The sequence below is a fragment of the Mobula hypostoma genome, chromosome 5 (assembly GCF_963921235.1).
Source record: "Mobula hypostoma chromosome 5, sMobHyp1.1, whole genome shotgun sequence".
Lineage (NCBI taxonomy): Eukaryota > Metazoa > Chordata > Chondrichthyes > Myliobatiformes > Myliobatidae > Mobula > Mobula hypostoma.
In genome coordinates, this window is record NC_086101.1 from 90,753,692 (window position 1) to 90,771,592 (window position 17,901).

A 17,901-nucleotide genomic window follows, 5' to 3' on the forward strand; every position below is an offset into this window, starting at 1 on the left:
TGATTATAAAAATGTTTGGCCATTTTCTGTCACAAGCAGCTTTTTTTTGCTCTAAAAGGTATTGTCTTCTTTGCTCACTGCATTCATAAAGCAGGCTGCTATCTCTGCAGACACCATTTGTCCACATTTAATGTATTGGCTCACAAGTTTACAGAACGGTAGATTAAATGAATAGTTTAATCTTTAATACGTGCATACATTATGTAGATACCCTGGGTAATGATAAATTTGAGACTTAACTAATTGATCAATTTTTCACCCTCTGAATCAGATTTTATATGACTATTAATTCACCAACCCTCCTCTAATGCAAGTCTTCCCAATCTAGTGTCCATGGACCCCTCACTTAATGGTAGAGGTCCATGGCATAAATAAAGTTGGGAATCGCTGCTGTAATCTGAAATCAAGTCAAAGCTACCACTAGACCTGAATTCTTCATGTCATCATTATATATTTCACACTGTTACTTTGAAAACAGAATGCATGTATACACTAAAGTTGCCAAGTTGATAAATCCAAGTATTAAACACTAACGAAAAAAAACAGCAGAGGCTATAAATCTGATAATAAACTACAAAATATTCAGCAGAATGAAGGAACTACAGAAAATAGGACTCAGTTGTTCTTTCAAGCAAATTACTCTTCCAAAACTCTATTAGACAGGTTGAGAATTTGGTGCAGTTTTGTTTCTATTTAATATTACAATGGTGGAAGAAAAAATGCAGAAATGGATCAGATTCATCTCAAGTGGGTGGGAGGTGTATGGGCAAAGAACAGTACAGCACATCCCCAGAAAACAGAATTGGATATGATATATTTTTTAATTAAAGCAATATGGAAAAATGGAAGAGAAAGAGGGTCGTCAGCCTCACAAGCCAACACAATGAAGCCCTGTCATTGTCAGGAAAAGTCTGTTGATTTTTAATAGAAAATTCATGGTTTTTGTGGAGGAAAATTCAGAAATACCTCATTGCTTGAAGGAATGTTGCCTCTTTTCTTAATTTTTATATCCCCTTTGTCAGGACATTGAAAAAAAATTCTTTGTGTCTTCTTCATCAGTTCTTTTCATATCCATAAATCCCTTGATATTTCAGGGAGTAAAGCTCAGTAAATGTGTCTCATAATTTTACCCTTGCAAAATTGCTAATATTAACAAGAATGTCAATTTCAAGGTAATGTGAGTAACTGTTTTGAAGTCTGAAAACCAGAATTAGCTGGTAAACTTGAGCCATCTGTGTTCATTATTGATGAGTTGGTCAACTATGGATCTACTGATGTCTTAAGGTAATTCTAAGATGCCACCTGGACTGATATGAGCAAATAAGTCCCACCTACAAAAGAACAGAATAAAACTTTCTCTATGGCTGAACCATACCCCAAAGATTTGTCAGCTGTTAGATAATTGCTTAATTTTAAATGCTTCTGAGTATCATTGGCATTTAGAAAATATTTATTATAATTCAACAACTAAAACATTCTACAAAAACAAAAGCATTTAAAAAATTAAGTTACTTAAGAATGCATTTAATGAATAATGGTTGTTAAAGCAACCTTGGTTAATGAAAGAAAATGCAAATTACTTTATAATTGCCCTTGTCTTTCACAGCTTTTTTTCCCCAGCATAACATTTGGAAGTTTAAGGCAGGGTTGGACTTCACTGGGGTGTCGCGAGGTGCTTACCAGCAGAGATTCACTAGAAAAATCAAGATTTGGTGTTTGTTCTGATTATAAACCTTCATTATCCAACATAATCTCCAAGGATCTGATTGGGATTATGGGATAATTTGTGGAAACAGGTAGGGGAAACATGACACACAAAATTCTGGAGGAACTCAGAGGGCCAGGTAGCACCAATGGAAAATAGTAAACAGTCGGCGTTCTGGGCTGAGACCTTTCTCATGTTTGTGTATGTTGCTTTGGATTTCCAGCATCCCCAGATTTTCTTGTGTTTGTGATACTACTACTGCTACTGTGAAGGCTCTTCGAGGGACGTCTACCCTGAAGACGTTTAAATCATCCCTTCGACAGGAGTTCAGTGATGCTCTCTCTGTTACTGCTCCCTCTCCTTGATCCCTGCGGCCCTCCAACTCCTAGACATGAAGGGTCTCGGACCAAAATATCGATTGTTTACTCCTTTCCATAGATGTTGCCCGGCCTGGCAAGCTCCTACAGCATTTTGTGTGTGTTGCATTGGATTTCCAGAATCTACAGATTTTCTTGTGTATGGGAAACAAGATACAGACTTTTCCTTGGAAGAAATGTGGGTTAAAAAAAAGACCGTGTTTGCACTGAGGGCTAATACAGTATACTCAGGATTTTTTTTAACACTGGTAACAATGAAATAAATTTAAATATACTGAAAAAAGTTACATTACAAACATGTGGCAAATAAAGTTTTTTTTTAATTAATTGAGGTTTCTTTAGCATTTATAGTTCTCCATACTTTTAAGTCAGTAAGTAGCTTTTTCTATGTTTTTGATTTCTATAGGTTTTGATTGCTTAATTGGTCTACAAGAACATACTGGACAGTGAAACTGTTATGGTTTCTACCAGATACTTGGCAAATATCAATGAGCTATTGAATCATGTTTAACTATGAGAGGTATCTGCAGATTAACATTGTAATTGCAAGTTATCAATGTCACTTAAGAGAGTTAATAATAACTACTGGTGGCAAAAAAAGTTTGTTCCAGTTAAACAATCTCTACATTTTTGTTCCTTCTTTTCCCTTGTGGCATTATGTTTCCTGTGAATCTATGTGGGCCCAGCCTCCGTATAGCAAAGTCTGTGGCATTTGGAAATGTCAAAGGCATGGGTCACACAGAACAGAAATAGCCCTTTACCCCGCTGTGCCCATGGCAATATTGATACTAATCTTCTTTAACCAATGATAGATCCTTAGCTTTCCTTGCCATGGCGATTCATTTTGTGAGAAGGACAATTTCCACCACCTATTCGGACAGTGCATTCCAATAGATCAGATTCCAATAGCACTTAGTTGAAAATATTCCATCTCAGGTACCCTGTAAACCTTTTACTTCTTAACCCTTACCCTAAGCATATGTCCTCTGGTTTTGGACACAAGCTGCCTACTATTTACCCTATCTACGTTTCTCTCTTCCACTCCCCGACACCAAGGCAAACTTCATATCTAAAAGACTCCTTCTTCTACAACAGCTCTTTTGCTTTCTCTGCAGTGGAGCTCTCCTTCCTACAGTGTAGCACAAAGAAATGTATACAGTACTTCAGCTGTCACTTAACCCAGGTTTTATAAAGTTGAACCATGACATCCTTGTCCTCATGTTCTATGTTGTTGCTACTGAATGCAAATTTCTCACATCTAGTCATGTTCCACCTTCAGAAATATGAGCTTATATGTCTCTTTGCTCCTCAATAATCCTTAAAACTCTTCTGATTATTGTCTATGTTGAATCCTTGATAAGATTTTCAAAATGCATCAGGATAAAATTTCATTTGCCACTGGTTTGGTCATCTAGCCAGGTACTCATACTCAAACCTATGACTACCAACCTCACTAATTTTTCTTGTAACACACAGTGATGGAGGTACTCATCAAGTCAGCCAGCACCTACAGAGGGGAACAAATAGCCCATGTTTCAGGCCATGACCCTTCATTGAGATCAAAACCCTCTACTTTGCACTTTATGTGTGTTGCTCTAGCTTTCCAGCATCTGCTGAACATTTTATGTAACTGATTTCTGTGACATCTTCAAACTTACTAATCATACCTCCTATTTTCATATCCAAGTTGTTAAGGTATTTAATGAACAACATGGACCCCAGCACAGATTCCTGTGGTACAATACGGTCCACAGATTTCCAGTCAAATGAACAGAATTCACCTCTGACTCCCATACTTACACTATTTTGGATCCAACTTCCACTGAATCCCATGGGCTCGAATGGATTTTACCAGATTCCTATGTGGGAGCTCAAAGACCTTACTAAAGTCCATGTAGACTATACCAACACATTATGTTCATCAATTTGTTTCGTTTTCTCTTCAAAATTCAACCAAATTGATCAGACAATATATCACCCAACAAAACCATTCTAATCATTTTTCACTAATCCCTGCTCTTCTGAGCAAAAATGAATCTTATTCTTCACATGTTCTTTAATAACTTCCCTACCACTGACACACAATCCACAGCCTCGTAATTACCAGGCTTACTTCTGCTGCACTCTTGAAATACGGTACTAATACCTCTCGATTGTATGTGGAGAGCTGACACAAGATCAAGGATTCAGAAAACCTTCAATCAAAATTACAAGCATATGGGACTGGGCCATTCGGCCCTTCTAGCCTATACTATCCCTCGATAAAATCATGTTTGATCTATTGGTAACCTCAACTCTGCAATCTTGCCTGCTCCAGAGACATCATATCCCTTATCAAGAATCCAATAAACCCTCAAAAATATTCAAATTCCTGCTTCCTACACCCTAAATGGAACAGCCATTTCAAAGACACACAACTGCATAAGGAAAAAATACTTTTCAAATGGCACTCCCTATTTCTTGTCTCTTCCATAAGAAACATCCTCTCCACATCCACCCTATGAAGACCCCTCAGGATCCTATTCATTTCAAACAAGTTCCCTTTCATTCTTATTAACTTCAGAGGGTACAAGCCAAGCATTTCCATCAACCGGTTTTGAAATCCAGAACTCGAGTGATAGTCCCCAAGCAAGTTTGGCTTACGAAGCATCAAAATAAAGTACTGTGTATCTATCCAGATGTACACGACCTGTAGTGAGATTGCCTGCTTGGCTATCAGGAACAAGGGCATGTGACAATTTTAAGAATCCGTATAACAAACCCATTGGCAAACTGAGGTTCCAGCTGAGCACATTACGTAAATCAGAATCATACCACACAGTGCATTTACCAAATCAATGAAGTACAATAGATTTTATATGATATATCTGATGCTATTCTGCTGTGATATATTGGATGGAGAAACAGAATGATCAATCCTCTCAAACTCTTAACAATCACCCACTAATTAGATGCATCAAATTGAATACCATGTGAATTTTTTTAATGAGCTTTCTTTATTCACGATGTTGACTGACTGTGTATGAAAATGTTCAAATAAAAACAATGCAGTTAATGTTCTTTAATTCAGGCTGATAATAAATTATAGAATTCTGAAACTCAAAAATGTACTTTATGATTTCTAATCCAGTGACTACACCACAATAAATTGCGACAAGCCGAAATAGATTGCTCAAAGTATCACAATTATTCATATTTTAAGATTTAATTCAATTTTCTTAAATATAGCTAGCAGGACAAAATATTTCATTTCATTATGAGGATTCATAAGGTTGGAGCATATGAACAGTCACTAATGTTCATTTGTGTAATGTCTTCTATTAGCCTAATACTTGCCTACAAGGGATCTTCTTCGACCATGGGTTGATCCACAACCTGCTGTACAGGGGCTGAACTTGGACCAGTTTGTCAATATGCAATCATCGTGGCATGGGACCCAACACTCCTGCACCAGGGGAGGCATTGGACTTGCCCGCTTCAAGCATCCAATAATATCTGTGTGATGGTCATCACCTGTTCTACAGATCACACCTAAGAAGAAGAAAAGTAGATATTAGAAAAACATTTTCATGTATTTCTTTTGAAATATTAAAGCATATAAGAGATGCAATGTGGACATAACAAACCTCTCTTACATGGATTGTTATAAATTGATCACAGATTCTCTTCAAACCACGATTGCTTCTGATATAGACACAGCCTTCCATGTTAGATCCTTGACACTGGTTCCATCATGCAAGGAGGCAGTAGAGATAAGGCTAATAATTACAAGCCTGAAATTGCTTCTGATATTGCTTGTGACATGACAGTTCACTTGATAGTCACCTCATCCATAACCATTCACTCCCTCCACCACCAATGTACATCTACAAGAGGCACTGCAGAAATTAACCCATACACCTTAGGCAGCACCTTCTAAACTCATGACCTCGACCGGCTAGAAGGTCAAGGCCAGCAAAAACATTGGAATGCCACTAAGTGGAAGCTGCACGCCAAGATACACCCCATCCTGACTTGGAAAAATATTGCCATTCTTTCCCGTCACTGAGTCAAGATCCTGAGACTCCCTTCTTAGCATCCTTCTGGGTGTACATACACCCCAAAGCCTGCAGCAGTGCAAGAAGGCAGCTCATCACCATCCTCTCAAAGGTAGTTTGCGATGTGGAATTAAATGCTGGCCCAGCTTTTAAAGCCCATATCCCTTGATTGAATGGGAAATTAAAATTTTACTTCCAAAATGAGTGGCCGTTGTCAGATATTTAGAGATCTAATATTATTAAGCTTTTTTTTAAGGAAATCATTGATAGCAGGGGTTTAGGAGCTAAATAAGGCCACTCAAAGAAACACTGAAGTAAAATGAATAGTAACAATATTTACTTTGCTCAGAAAGAGGTAGTTGTTAGAGAGTAAAGTCCTTCAAGGTGTGAGAACATTTTCTGGGGAGAAAAACAGTTATAATATTTGACAAATTAGTTCCAAATTATTTTGTGTTAATTACCATTTCTAGAAAATCTGGGAATTTACTAACCACCTGTTCTTGAGAGAAAAAAATGTATTTGATCAAGCCAGAGACAATTGTTTTGGTCTAATGGCAATTGTATGTCCTGGAGTCATAAACTTAAAAGCCCCAATCATGTTGTTAGCAGTGAAGCAAACCACCCCAACTCTGATCTTAAAGAACGCTATCCCCAGTGATCGAGCAATCTCAATAAAAAATTCTTCACTCAGCCAGTGCCATTTTGTTATCAGCAGTCAGATCAATGTGCACTCTGGCATTAGGTAACAGTGATGGCATAATCTGACTCAGCAGCCACTCACATGAAACAATTCACAGACAGCAAATCTTAAGTAAGGACTCAAAAATAAAGGGAAACAATCTAAAAGAAATAAATAATTTGAAATATTTATCTGAAAACACAGTGTATGCACATTTTGTTTAGGAACACATTTGTTAAACTGTTATTGTGGTGCAGAATGCCTTTAAAACTAGCTTGCAACTCACATAATAAATGTAAATGTTTTAGAGGTATTTTACGCCAAATCTAGTTTGTAAATAATGTTAACTATGTCATTTCAACGTATTGCCTTTTGTTATGGTAGTGACAGTGATTGAACGATGCAATCTGACATCATGCATTAATGAAAATATTGAATTTACTGTCAGTCTCATAGTATAAAGACAGCAAATAATAATAACTAGGCAATGAAAATAAAACTGTTGGTACTAGAAATATGAAATAAAAACTGAAAGTGCTGGAAATGTTCAACTGATTAATTATTCATTAACTAAATCTCAACTGTATTTACAGCAATACTCTGACCCAGGAAAATCAGTGCAATGTTATTCCTCACATCCCTTCTGCGGGTTTAACTGATATACTGTTTTATTTGCTATTTGCATTGCTCCCAGGTCTGCCAGCTCAGTATCTTTTAATGGCAGCTAACATTCTTTTTCTTCTAGAATACTATGTAAAATTTCACAGCATAGATTTTATGTTAAAACAAAATCAATATTCTAATCAATTCTTTGTTTTGGCACATCAAATTAGTTGTAGCTTCCCAAACAGACATTCTAATGCAGAACTAAGAAAGGGCAGCTTTGGGAAGTGGCATTTCTGAAGAGGCAATGAAGCAAATTCCTATCTTCTCTCTCAGGTACATGTAAAATAACTCTTGGTACTACTTAAGGCACAGGTGTGACATTTTTATTCCGCATTTATCATTTCTGTAAAAGTTATCCAGGATGCGTCCACACATTCTGACAACCAACTAAAGCCACATGCAGAATTATAGAAATGTACAATTCTTTCATTCCAACCCTAATACCTTTTTTCACTAAGCCCATTTTCCTGCATTGGGCCAGCATCCCTCAACATTTCTCTCCTATCCAGGTGCTGCACTAAAACACATCTTTTAAATGTTATAACAGCATATGCTTCCACTTCTTCCTCTGGCAGCTTGTTTCAGATATCAATTACTCTCCATGTATAAAACTTATACCTCAGACCTCCTTTAGATTTCTTCCTCTCATCTTGAACTTATACCCACTTGTTCTTGTCTCCACTATCTCAGGAAAAGGAATTCTGACTGTCTATAGTATCTATGCCTCTCAGAATTACTGTCTATAGGTCTCATTCGTCCTCTTATGTTCCAGTCTAATTTCTCTTTATAATTACAGACCTGCATTCCAGGCAAAATCCTCGTGAAGCTTTTCTATTTTTACCTGCTATTCAGAAATATTTAAAAATGAATTTAGAAATCAATTAACAATTCAAACAGATAAAGATTATAAAGACATTTTTAATTAAATCACTTAAATATTTAAGAACATTAAAGCAAAATTTAAAATCAAATCCATCTGATGCATAACCTGTGGCTTACTGCTTTTTTTTCTCCCTTCATAAGAAGGGCTTGTTGTTCTTGTACCACGCCTAACTTGTTGCTATGGAACTGAGAGTTTACTCTCTGTCCCATTATCTGACATTGTTCAAATAATGGGACTGAACCCAAGGGTAGCCAGCACATTCAAATAAGGATTCCAAATTTTCATTATATTTGTGGGTAATTTCCCCACAAAAATATGGCAGTCCTTTGCTGGAACATTCACTACAGGTAACAAATCATGTCTTTGCATTCCCATCACCTCTCCCATGATCTTGTAGCTGGCATGTGAGGAGCAAGCATATTCTTCAAGTTAATACAAGTTAAAAGGTGGGGCACATGGGGCTAGGCCCTACTGATGGGATATTTTCTCTATTTTAAAATCATGTTTTTTCTAAACTTATAACAATACTTGATATTATTTTATATTTTAAAACATCCTTTTTTGTTAAACTTCCATTCCAAAAGGAAGCTTCTCTTTTACACAGATACCATTGCAGTTTTCCGCACATGTATCTTCCTTCAATCATATTATGTAAGGGACAAGTTCAATGGACTTACCTTCTTTGCTTTCCTTTTAATTTAACACTGACCAATTATGCTTTACTTTCTCTAATATACAACTACAAACAGGAACTCATAGTGAAGTAATACAGACACAATTCTGCATGTATGGAGCAAAGCACTATCATATCAATGTACAATAAATAACAATTAAAATACTATTTTAAATCTTAAAAGAACAATAGCCGAATTCATGTTAATCTCTCCCTTAGTCTGCCACCATTGAATATTTTAGAGAACATAAATATTGCTTTACAAATCACTCTTTCATCTATTGACAAAGATTTTTTTCTACACATAAGAAAGAGATGTTAACTAGAAATGAACTTGTATAAATTTCAAATATAATAATTTATAAGAAACTCCAATTGCAAAGTATTCTGATTGCAACCATGGCTTTTGGTTACAATTTAGATTACAATCTATTGTATGCTACATCTAAAAACATCAATAATACATTGAAGCAACACACACAAAATGCTGGAGGAACTCAGTAGGACAGGCAGCGTCAATGGAGAAGAGTATAGTTGATGTTTCAGGCTGAGACTCTTCATCAGGACTGAGAATGATGGGCGAAGATGCCTGAAAAGAAAGGTGGGAGGAGCATGAAAGAGACCAGCGGGAAGGTGATAGGTGAAACCAGGTGGGTGGGAAAGGTCGAGGGCTGGAGAAGAAAGAATTTCCAGCATCTGCAGACTTCCTCCTGTTTGCAATAATACAACAAATTTCTCCTTGCCAGTCATCCAAATTTGACTCACATATATCTCTCCTAAGTCTGAAACCAGTAACAACTTGATATAGAATCATCATCATCATCATCACTATGTGCTGTGTAGTATGGCATGGGTGATCACGGTGTTTGGCCATGATTATTCTGGGCAAATTTTTCTACAGAAGTAACTTGCCATTGCCTTCTTCTGGGCAATGTATTTACAAGACACTGACCCCAGCCATATTCAATACTTTTCAGAAATTGTCTGTATAGAGTCAGTGGTCACATAACCAGAACTTGTGATATGCATCAGCTGCTCATAAGATCATCTACCACCTGGTGCCATGGCTTCATGTGCATGTGACCCTGATTGGGGGGGAATGGTTACTAAGCAAGTGCTACGCTTTACCCATCTACACTATAGAAACCATAGAAACCATAGAAACTACAGCAAAGAAACAGGCCTTTTGGCCCTTCTTGGCTGTGCCGAAACATTTTCTGCCTAGTCCCACTGACCTGCACACGGACCATATCCCTCTATACACCTCCCATCCATTTATCTGTCCAACTTATTCTTAAATGTTAAAAAAGAACCCGCATTTACCACCTCGTCTGGCAGCTCATTCCATACTCCCACCACTCTCTGTGTGAAGAAGCCCCCGCTAATGTTCCCTTTAAACTTTTCCCTCCCTCACCCTTAACCCATGTCCTCTGGTTTTTTTCTCCCCTTGCCTCAGTGGAAAAAGCCTGCTTGCATTCACTCTATCTATACCCATCATAATTTTATATACCTTTATCAAATCTCCCCTCATTCTTCTACGCTCCAGGGAATAAAGTTCTAACCTATTCAACCTTTCTCTGTAACTGAGTTTCTCAAGTCCCGGCAACATCCTTGTAAACCTTCTCTGCACTCTTTCAAACTTATTAATATCCTTCCTGTAATTTGGTGACCAAAACTGAACACAATACTCCAGATTTGGCCTCACCAATGCCTTATACAACCTCATCATAACATTCCAGCTCTTATACTCAATACTTTGATTAATAAAGGCCAATGTACCAAAAGCTCTCTTTACAACCCTATCTACCTGTGATGCTACTTTTAGGGAATTTTGTATCTGTATTCCCAGATCCCTCTGTTCCACTGCACTCCTCAGTGCCTTACCATTAACCTTGTATGTTCCACCTTGGTTTGTCCTTCCAACGTGCAATACCTCACACTTGTCTGTATTAAACTCTATCTGCCATTTTTCAGCCCATTTTTCCAACTGGTCCAAGTCCCTCTGCAGGCTCTGAAAACCTTCCTCACTGTCTACTACACCTCCAATCTTTGTATCATCAGCAAATTTGCTGATCCAATTTACCACATTATCATCCAGATCATTGATATAGATGACAAATAACAATGGACCCAGCACTGATCCCTGTGGCACACCACTAGTCACAGGCCTCCACTCGGAGAAGCAATTCTCTACTACCACTCTTTGGCTTCTTCCATTGAGCCAATGTCTAATCCAATTTACCACCTCTCCATGTATACCTAGCGACTGAATTTTCCTAACTAACCTCCCATGTGGGCTCTTACTGCTCACCTATACTAATCAAGAAGCAGGATTAATAATAGAGAACACAAGTGATTTTTTTTTATTAAGTTCTTCAGATCTCTGTAACTGCAAAAGAACAAGCTGGCAATTGATGGGCATCTGCCACATCATACACATATTTTGTTTGCACCAACTTCACAGTGCACCAATTAGACTTGCTGGCCTTCCAGGAATCTAGTAGGAGTGTATTGGTAGCCAAACAATTCATTGTGCATGGAATGACGTTTCCATGGTTTTCAGCATGAAAGATTGGCATTCTTCCCAATGTCCTGTTTGCAACTTTAAAGATGACATCATATAAAATATTTGTTATTCCAACATAGAGATACTACAGAGAATAATACTCGTCACCATATGGAAAACATAATTTTATTAATAGGATGCTAATTTATTCCACCTCAATCATTTACAAATTAATTCAAGATAACACTACAAAGATAATCAAAACAATTGAATATTTTAGTGGCATAAAGTCTTTGCCTATTTGGCTTTAAGAATCATTCCACTGGGTGAAATAAACCATGGTAATGAAATAACTTGCAATTGCAAAGCCAATAAATGACTATCCTACTAAAGGTTAAACATGATAAGAACAATAGCACAATATAGCACAGGACAGGCCATGTCTGTGTTGGCTATGACTGCCTATCTGAACAAATCCCATCTGTCTGCACATGATCCATATCCATCCAATTCCCTACCTGTTCATGTATCTGGCTAAATGCCTCATAAACGTTGCTGTTGCATCTGCCCCTACCACCTCCCCAGGCAGTATGTTCCATGCATTATAACCAAAAGTAAAATATTTAACATGCATTATTCATTGCTAAAGGGTCATTATTCTGCTTCATCCATTACACCAGGGCTGCTGATTATAATCAAAATGCCAGAGATTTGTTACATTTCCTTTATGTTTTTTTTAATTGTCTTGGCATGTAGTTTGCATATTTTAAGCACTTCTAACACCAGTCCCAATTTCAAGATGATACCAAATTATATTCCATCTCATATGCTCCTACACAAAATGCTAGAAGGACTCTATAGGCCAGGCAACATCTATGGAATAGAGTTAACAGTCAGCGTTTCAGGCTGAGACCCTTCACCAGTCTTGATGAAAGTTCTTGGCCCAAAATGTCAACTGTTTACTCTTTTCCATAGATGCTGCCTGGCTGGATGAGCTCCTCCAGCATTTTGTATATGCTGCCCTGGATTTCCAGCATCTGCAGATTCTTACTTGCTCCTATTCCCGTGTTTAACCTTCTTCTCCAGCATCAGCTCCAGGAAAATATAAAAATGGAATTTTCTTTATAATTATCAAGTCCATTCTTAGGACAATTAACAATTCACATATGAAAAATGTGATAGCTCAATATTTCAACAGCTCCATTTAATATCAGAGAATGTATACAATATATAACTTGCAGTTCTTAGTCTCCACAGACATCCTGAAAACAGAATAAAAAACAAGAATGAATGACAGAAAGAGCATAAGAAACCCTAACCCTCTGCCCACCTCCCATGTACAAAGAGCAGTAAGTAGCATCAACAGCACCCCCAGCCCCAAATTATTCTACAAACGTTTGTAGTATGAAGCATCAGCATTCCCACCACACACCTTGCAAGCAAAAGCAAAGCACCCAAAGGGAGATCATGGTCTACAGACCATCAAAAACTAACTGCTCACTCCAACATTACAACATCCCACAGTTTCTCTCCCTCTCACTAACAAGGGAGAGACAGATATTGCTCCTTCTATAGCGACAGGGGAGAGACAAGTTACTGTTTCGATGTTACCGTCAGTCTAAAGCCTTGTTTTTTTTTATTTCAAGTACTCAAAATGTGACCAATTCAATTGTTCAGACAATTTTTTAATGTATTTAACTCTAAATATTTCTGGAATTGTATTTGCTAGTCCATAATGTACTGCTATGCTTCATAGGGATAGCCAAATGAACTGAGAGTTTTAACAAGGACTCTGTAAGCCTAGAAATTAATAGCAAGTTTGACAAAATTAATGAAATGTGAAAGTAAATCAATCTAACTTTTAAATAGGCAAATTTATAAACCATGCTTATCTGCAAATAAACATTCCTAACACCTTTAAAGGTAAAATAAATGCTACAGACATATCTAATTAAAACACACCTTTTCCTTGTTCTACTTTGTGGTAGCACATTTGGCTTATTAGAAAAGGAAGCATAAAAGTGGTACATTTAGCAGAAATCTAGTTGTTCTCAGTGGTGATTTAAGGTGTGAATGATCATACCCTCCAGTGTCTCACACATCTCCTGTTCTAAATCCAACACAAAGAGCTAAAACGTATTATATGGCTGTCAGCACTTTGAGGTTTCCATGATTTACGTCCCTATTATGGTTCCTTCACTAAACACAAGGGACAGCACTTTTAATATGGCTAGCATGATTCTTTACTGTGCCTCCTCCTGTACAGTCCTTATAATAGGGGCATTTATCAGATTCCTCAGTATCCATAATAAATCAGCACTGACAGACCCCATGAGTGCAATTAAAGCACAGGGCATAGACTGGGAAAAAGTACAAAGCAAAAAGCAAGTCAAAAATAAAGGGTTGAAAGTTTTGGACAGTCCAAGGAGAATTGTCAGACTTTACTTCTGACCAGTAGCTGGAAGGAAGCACGGCAATAAGGAAGGAAGAAGAGATCCCTGCTTGTGGACATTATTTTCCTTTGTGCCCTTTGGTGAAACAAATTAAACAAGATTGCTCCTAATGGGCCTCTTCCCATCCAACCTAAAAACACTGAATTCTGTTTACCTTGCGTAATTGTCGCAGAGTTCTGACCTACTCCTTATCAGTTACCGTTTTGCATAGTCCAAACAATGCTGAGATGCAGTATAGAAAAAAATGGAGGGGAATATACATACAAGTAGACTAATAAAACAAGTTCAATTGAGGAGATACAACTGCAAAATTAAATGTGTGTGTGTGTGTGTGTGTGTGTGTGTGTGTGACACTAATTATTTCAACTCCAACAGCAAAAGATTGATACCAAGATTCTTCAACTCTACAAGATTCTTCTGGTCTATGCCACACTCAGTTGCAAAGTACATTCATTATCAAAGAATGTACGTCTGTACAAGTTATACAACTGTGAGATTTGCTTGTTTGCAGTTAGCCACAAAGCAAGAAACCCGAACGAACCCAATTAAAAAAAATAAACACCCAATGTGCAAGAGAAAGCGGGAAAATCACACACAAATCATGCAAGTAAATGAAGCAAGCAACAACATTCTGAACCAAGTTGAGTCCTCAGATCTGAACGCTGTAGCTGCCCACAGTAGATCCCAAGCCTTGGCATCATTTCATCATTTAACGGGCATAGAGCACAGCAGCCGGGATAGTCCTCATAGCCTCAGCGAAAGCAAGTAAAATTGACTCTCGCCTCCTATCACCCTGTTTTTCCAGTCTATCTGGTCCAGCATTTAAATTGTCCAAACAACAGATCACACCTAGCATTAGGACCTGGGAGCCACTGCAGTGAAAGGCTTGGAAGTTAGACAATTAGATATCTAATAGAGAGAGAATGCATGTATATCCCAGTGACAGAGATATAAATCAACAAAGAAGGTTGACATATCTGTAACCAGCTTCATCCAGAACATATTGCAGCCCCTTTCCAGAGGACAAACTGCTTAATCCATGGGCTCTACATGAGATCAATAAATAGCTAATATTGCAAATACTATGGGTCACAACAACAGTCTGATTGTATTTTCAAAGATGCAACCTCCACAGGTGGCTACGCATACTGTAAATCGAAGTTCTTTAAGTACAGCTAAAACAATGGTATCTGCCTGACTGAAGTATATCTGGCTAACAAAAAGCAGGAGAAATAAAAATAAGCGCCAAACAATGTCTCATTAGTCTATTTTCAATTATTAGAAGAGAAGGAAAATCCAGCCCGTAATACTAACAAGTGACGCTTAATCACAGATTACATGCTCTCCAATGTGTTCAGTTCTTTGAGGAGCACTTGTCTTTGGAGCTCACTATAGCAGATTTTAGAAAACATAGTTGAATTCTAGAGATGATGTTATGAGCCTAATATTAGGATTAAGACAAAGTTGTGTCAATGAGAATCTGGAAAAACTCCATTGCTAAAGCAAAAGAAAATGATAATTGGGCTCAGCCTCAGATCTTGCTACAGAAGCTCAGTATGGCCACATTCATGGTTTAACCATCTTCAATTGGTTTATTTATGACCTTCCATGAAAAAATTATCAAAATCAAAAGCAGTTTTAAATATCTCTAGCATGCATCATGAAATTTGTTGTCTTCATGGCAGCAGCAAAATACAATATATAATAGTAGAGAAAAATTGTGAATTACAGAATATATTTACAGATGGCAGAGGGGAAGAAGCTGTTCCTGAATCATTGAGTATGTGTCTTGGGGCTCCTGTACCTCCTCCCTGATGGTAGCAATGAGAAGAGGGCATGTCCTGGGTGATAGGGGTCTTTAATGATAGATGCTGCCTTTTTGAGGCATCAGTCCTTGAGACATCTTGGTCATCTCCAGGCATGTTCAATAGCAATTGTACCCAAGTTCCATGGCTGGCGCTGCTGCAAATAGAACTGAACACATTGTAGCTTGAGCTGGCAAGTTACACGAAACAACGTGCGTGCTGTACAGGTATCAGGCATTGACCATATTGAACACATATAAAAACATCAGAAGTTGAAGCAGGTATAGGCCATCTGGTCTTTCAGGCCTCTTCCACTCTTCATCAAGATCATGGATGGTCTTGTGTCTCACTGCCCCTTATCTCTAATTCATTTGAAATTCAGAATGCACTCAGTAAGAGCCTTCACAGTATTCCAGGATAAAGAATTCCAAACATTCACAATTTGCTGAGTGATGAAATTTCATTTTATCTCAGCCCTAAACACCCTGTGCCTTTTTCAGAGACTATGATCCTTGGTTGGAGACTCCGCAGCCTGGGAAACATCATCCCTGTATCCAGCCTGTTAAGTCCTTTAAGAAATTTGTAAGCTTCAGTGAGACCTCCTTTAATTCATCTCAGCTCAAGATAATACCGGCCTGATCTACTCAACTACTCCTCATATATTCAACCAGCAACTCATGGAACCACTCTCCAGAATCTACGTTGCTCTCCCTCTGTGGCAGGGGTTCCCAACCTGGAGTCCACAGACCCCTTGGTTAATGGTAGGGGTCTATGGTAGAGAAAAGTTCAGGAACCCTTGCTCTATGGCAAATAAATTCTTTCCGAGGTAAGTAAAGGGAATCTATATACAATACACCAGGTGTCATCTCACAAAGGGCTATAAGATAGCAGTCAAACTTACATAATTCTATAATCAAATCCTACCATAATAAAGCGTGAGATATGATCTGCAGTCCAATCCACTTAGTGTAACTGTACCGTATATTGCTGGCACATTTATGTGGACATTTCTTCTCATAGAGGGCAGTAGATTTCTGGAATTCTCTGCCCTACAGGGCTGTGGAATCAGGATCGTTGGAAGTTTTTAAGTGGAGGAGAATAAATATTTGATGGAATGAAGACTAGAGGGGTGGAGAGAAATGACATTGAAGAGGATCTGAGAACAACATTGATCAACTAGTACGTTGAAGAGCAGGGCAGGCTTCAGAGGTCCGGTGGCCTATACCTCCTCCTATTTTCATGTTCTTGTGTTCACTTCCAAGAATACCAACACTATTCAAACTCGAAAAGCTAAAAATTCAGATGATGGAATTCCAAAAGAGAAGCAGAAAATACTGAAACACCCATCAGCCTAGGGAATATCTGAGGAAGTTGATACAGAGTTAACTTCTCACATTGAAGAATGCATGACCTACAGCCAGTTCTGAAACAAAGAGGAGATACCTAAATTCTTTAATTAGATATTGTGCCCAGAGTACTGCAACATACCCAATCCCCTGCCATTTAAAAACACTTTTGGTGAACAATTTCATTTTTTTTCACATTGTATTCCATGTGCCATGTATTTTCTCCAAATCCCCTGAAGCCTTTTTACATTCTACTCTATCTCACCTAGTTTTTTGCATTCAACAAACTGTGAAATACTGTATGACAAAGAACACTCACACCTGCTTAGTGAAGCAAAAGTTAATATCTTTTCCCATGTTTTTTCATTTACTTTAATAATTTATCAATGAAAGGTAAGGTGGATGTGTGCGTGAATATTTAAAAAAAAACTTCTTAGTTATTTAAAAAATATAAATTGGAAGCATGAGAAATCTTGCTGTTAATGGGGAAATCAAAGCTAGGGGCGAGAAATACAAAATAGTCACCAATGAATCCATCAGGAAATTAAGGAGAAGCATTTTAAACAAAGCAGTATTGAGAAAATAGAACTCAATCCCACGGGGGTGGTTGAGGTGAAAAGCACAAGATTGTTGCCTAGAATAGAGTTTTTCACTAATGAGGAGGAATGGAATCAGGTGGGTTTGTTTTCTTTGAAGTAGAGAAGACTGAAGAAGGGCCTAATTTAAATATACAAAATTATGAGGGCTTTGATAAGGAATAGGAAATGCTCC

At 37.8% G+C, this 17,901-nt stretch overlaps 1 protein-coding gene across 3 annotated transcripts in view; it reads right to left on the reverse strand.

The window, feature by feature from the left end:
* thsd7ba (thrombospondin, type I, domain containing 7Ba) overlaps nt 1-17,901 on the reverse strand; it is a 1,092,806-nt gene that overhangs the window by 335,540 nt on the left and 739,365 nt on the right. For all 3 annotated transcript variants that reach the window (XM_063047545.1, XM_063047546.1, XM_063047547.1), the window contains exon 13: nt 5,419-5,613. In XM_063047545.1, coding sequence (XP_062903615.1) covers nt 5,419-5,613 — 195 coding nt within the window. The remainder of the gene's footprint in view (nt 1-5,418; nt 5,614-17,901) is intronic.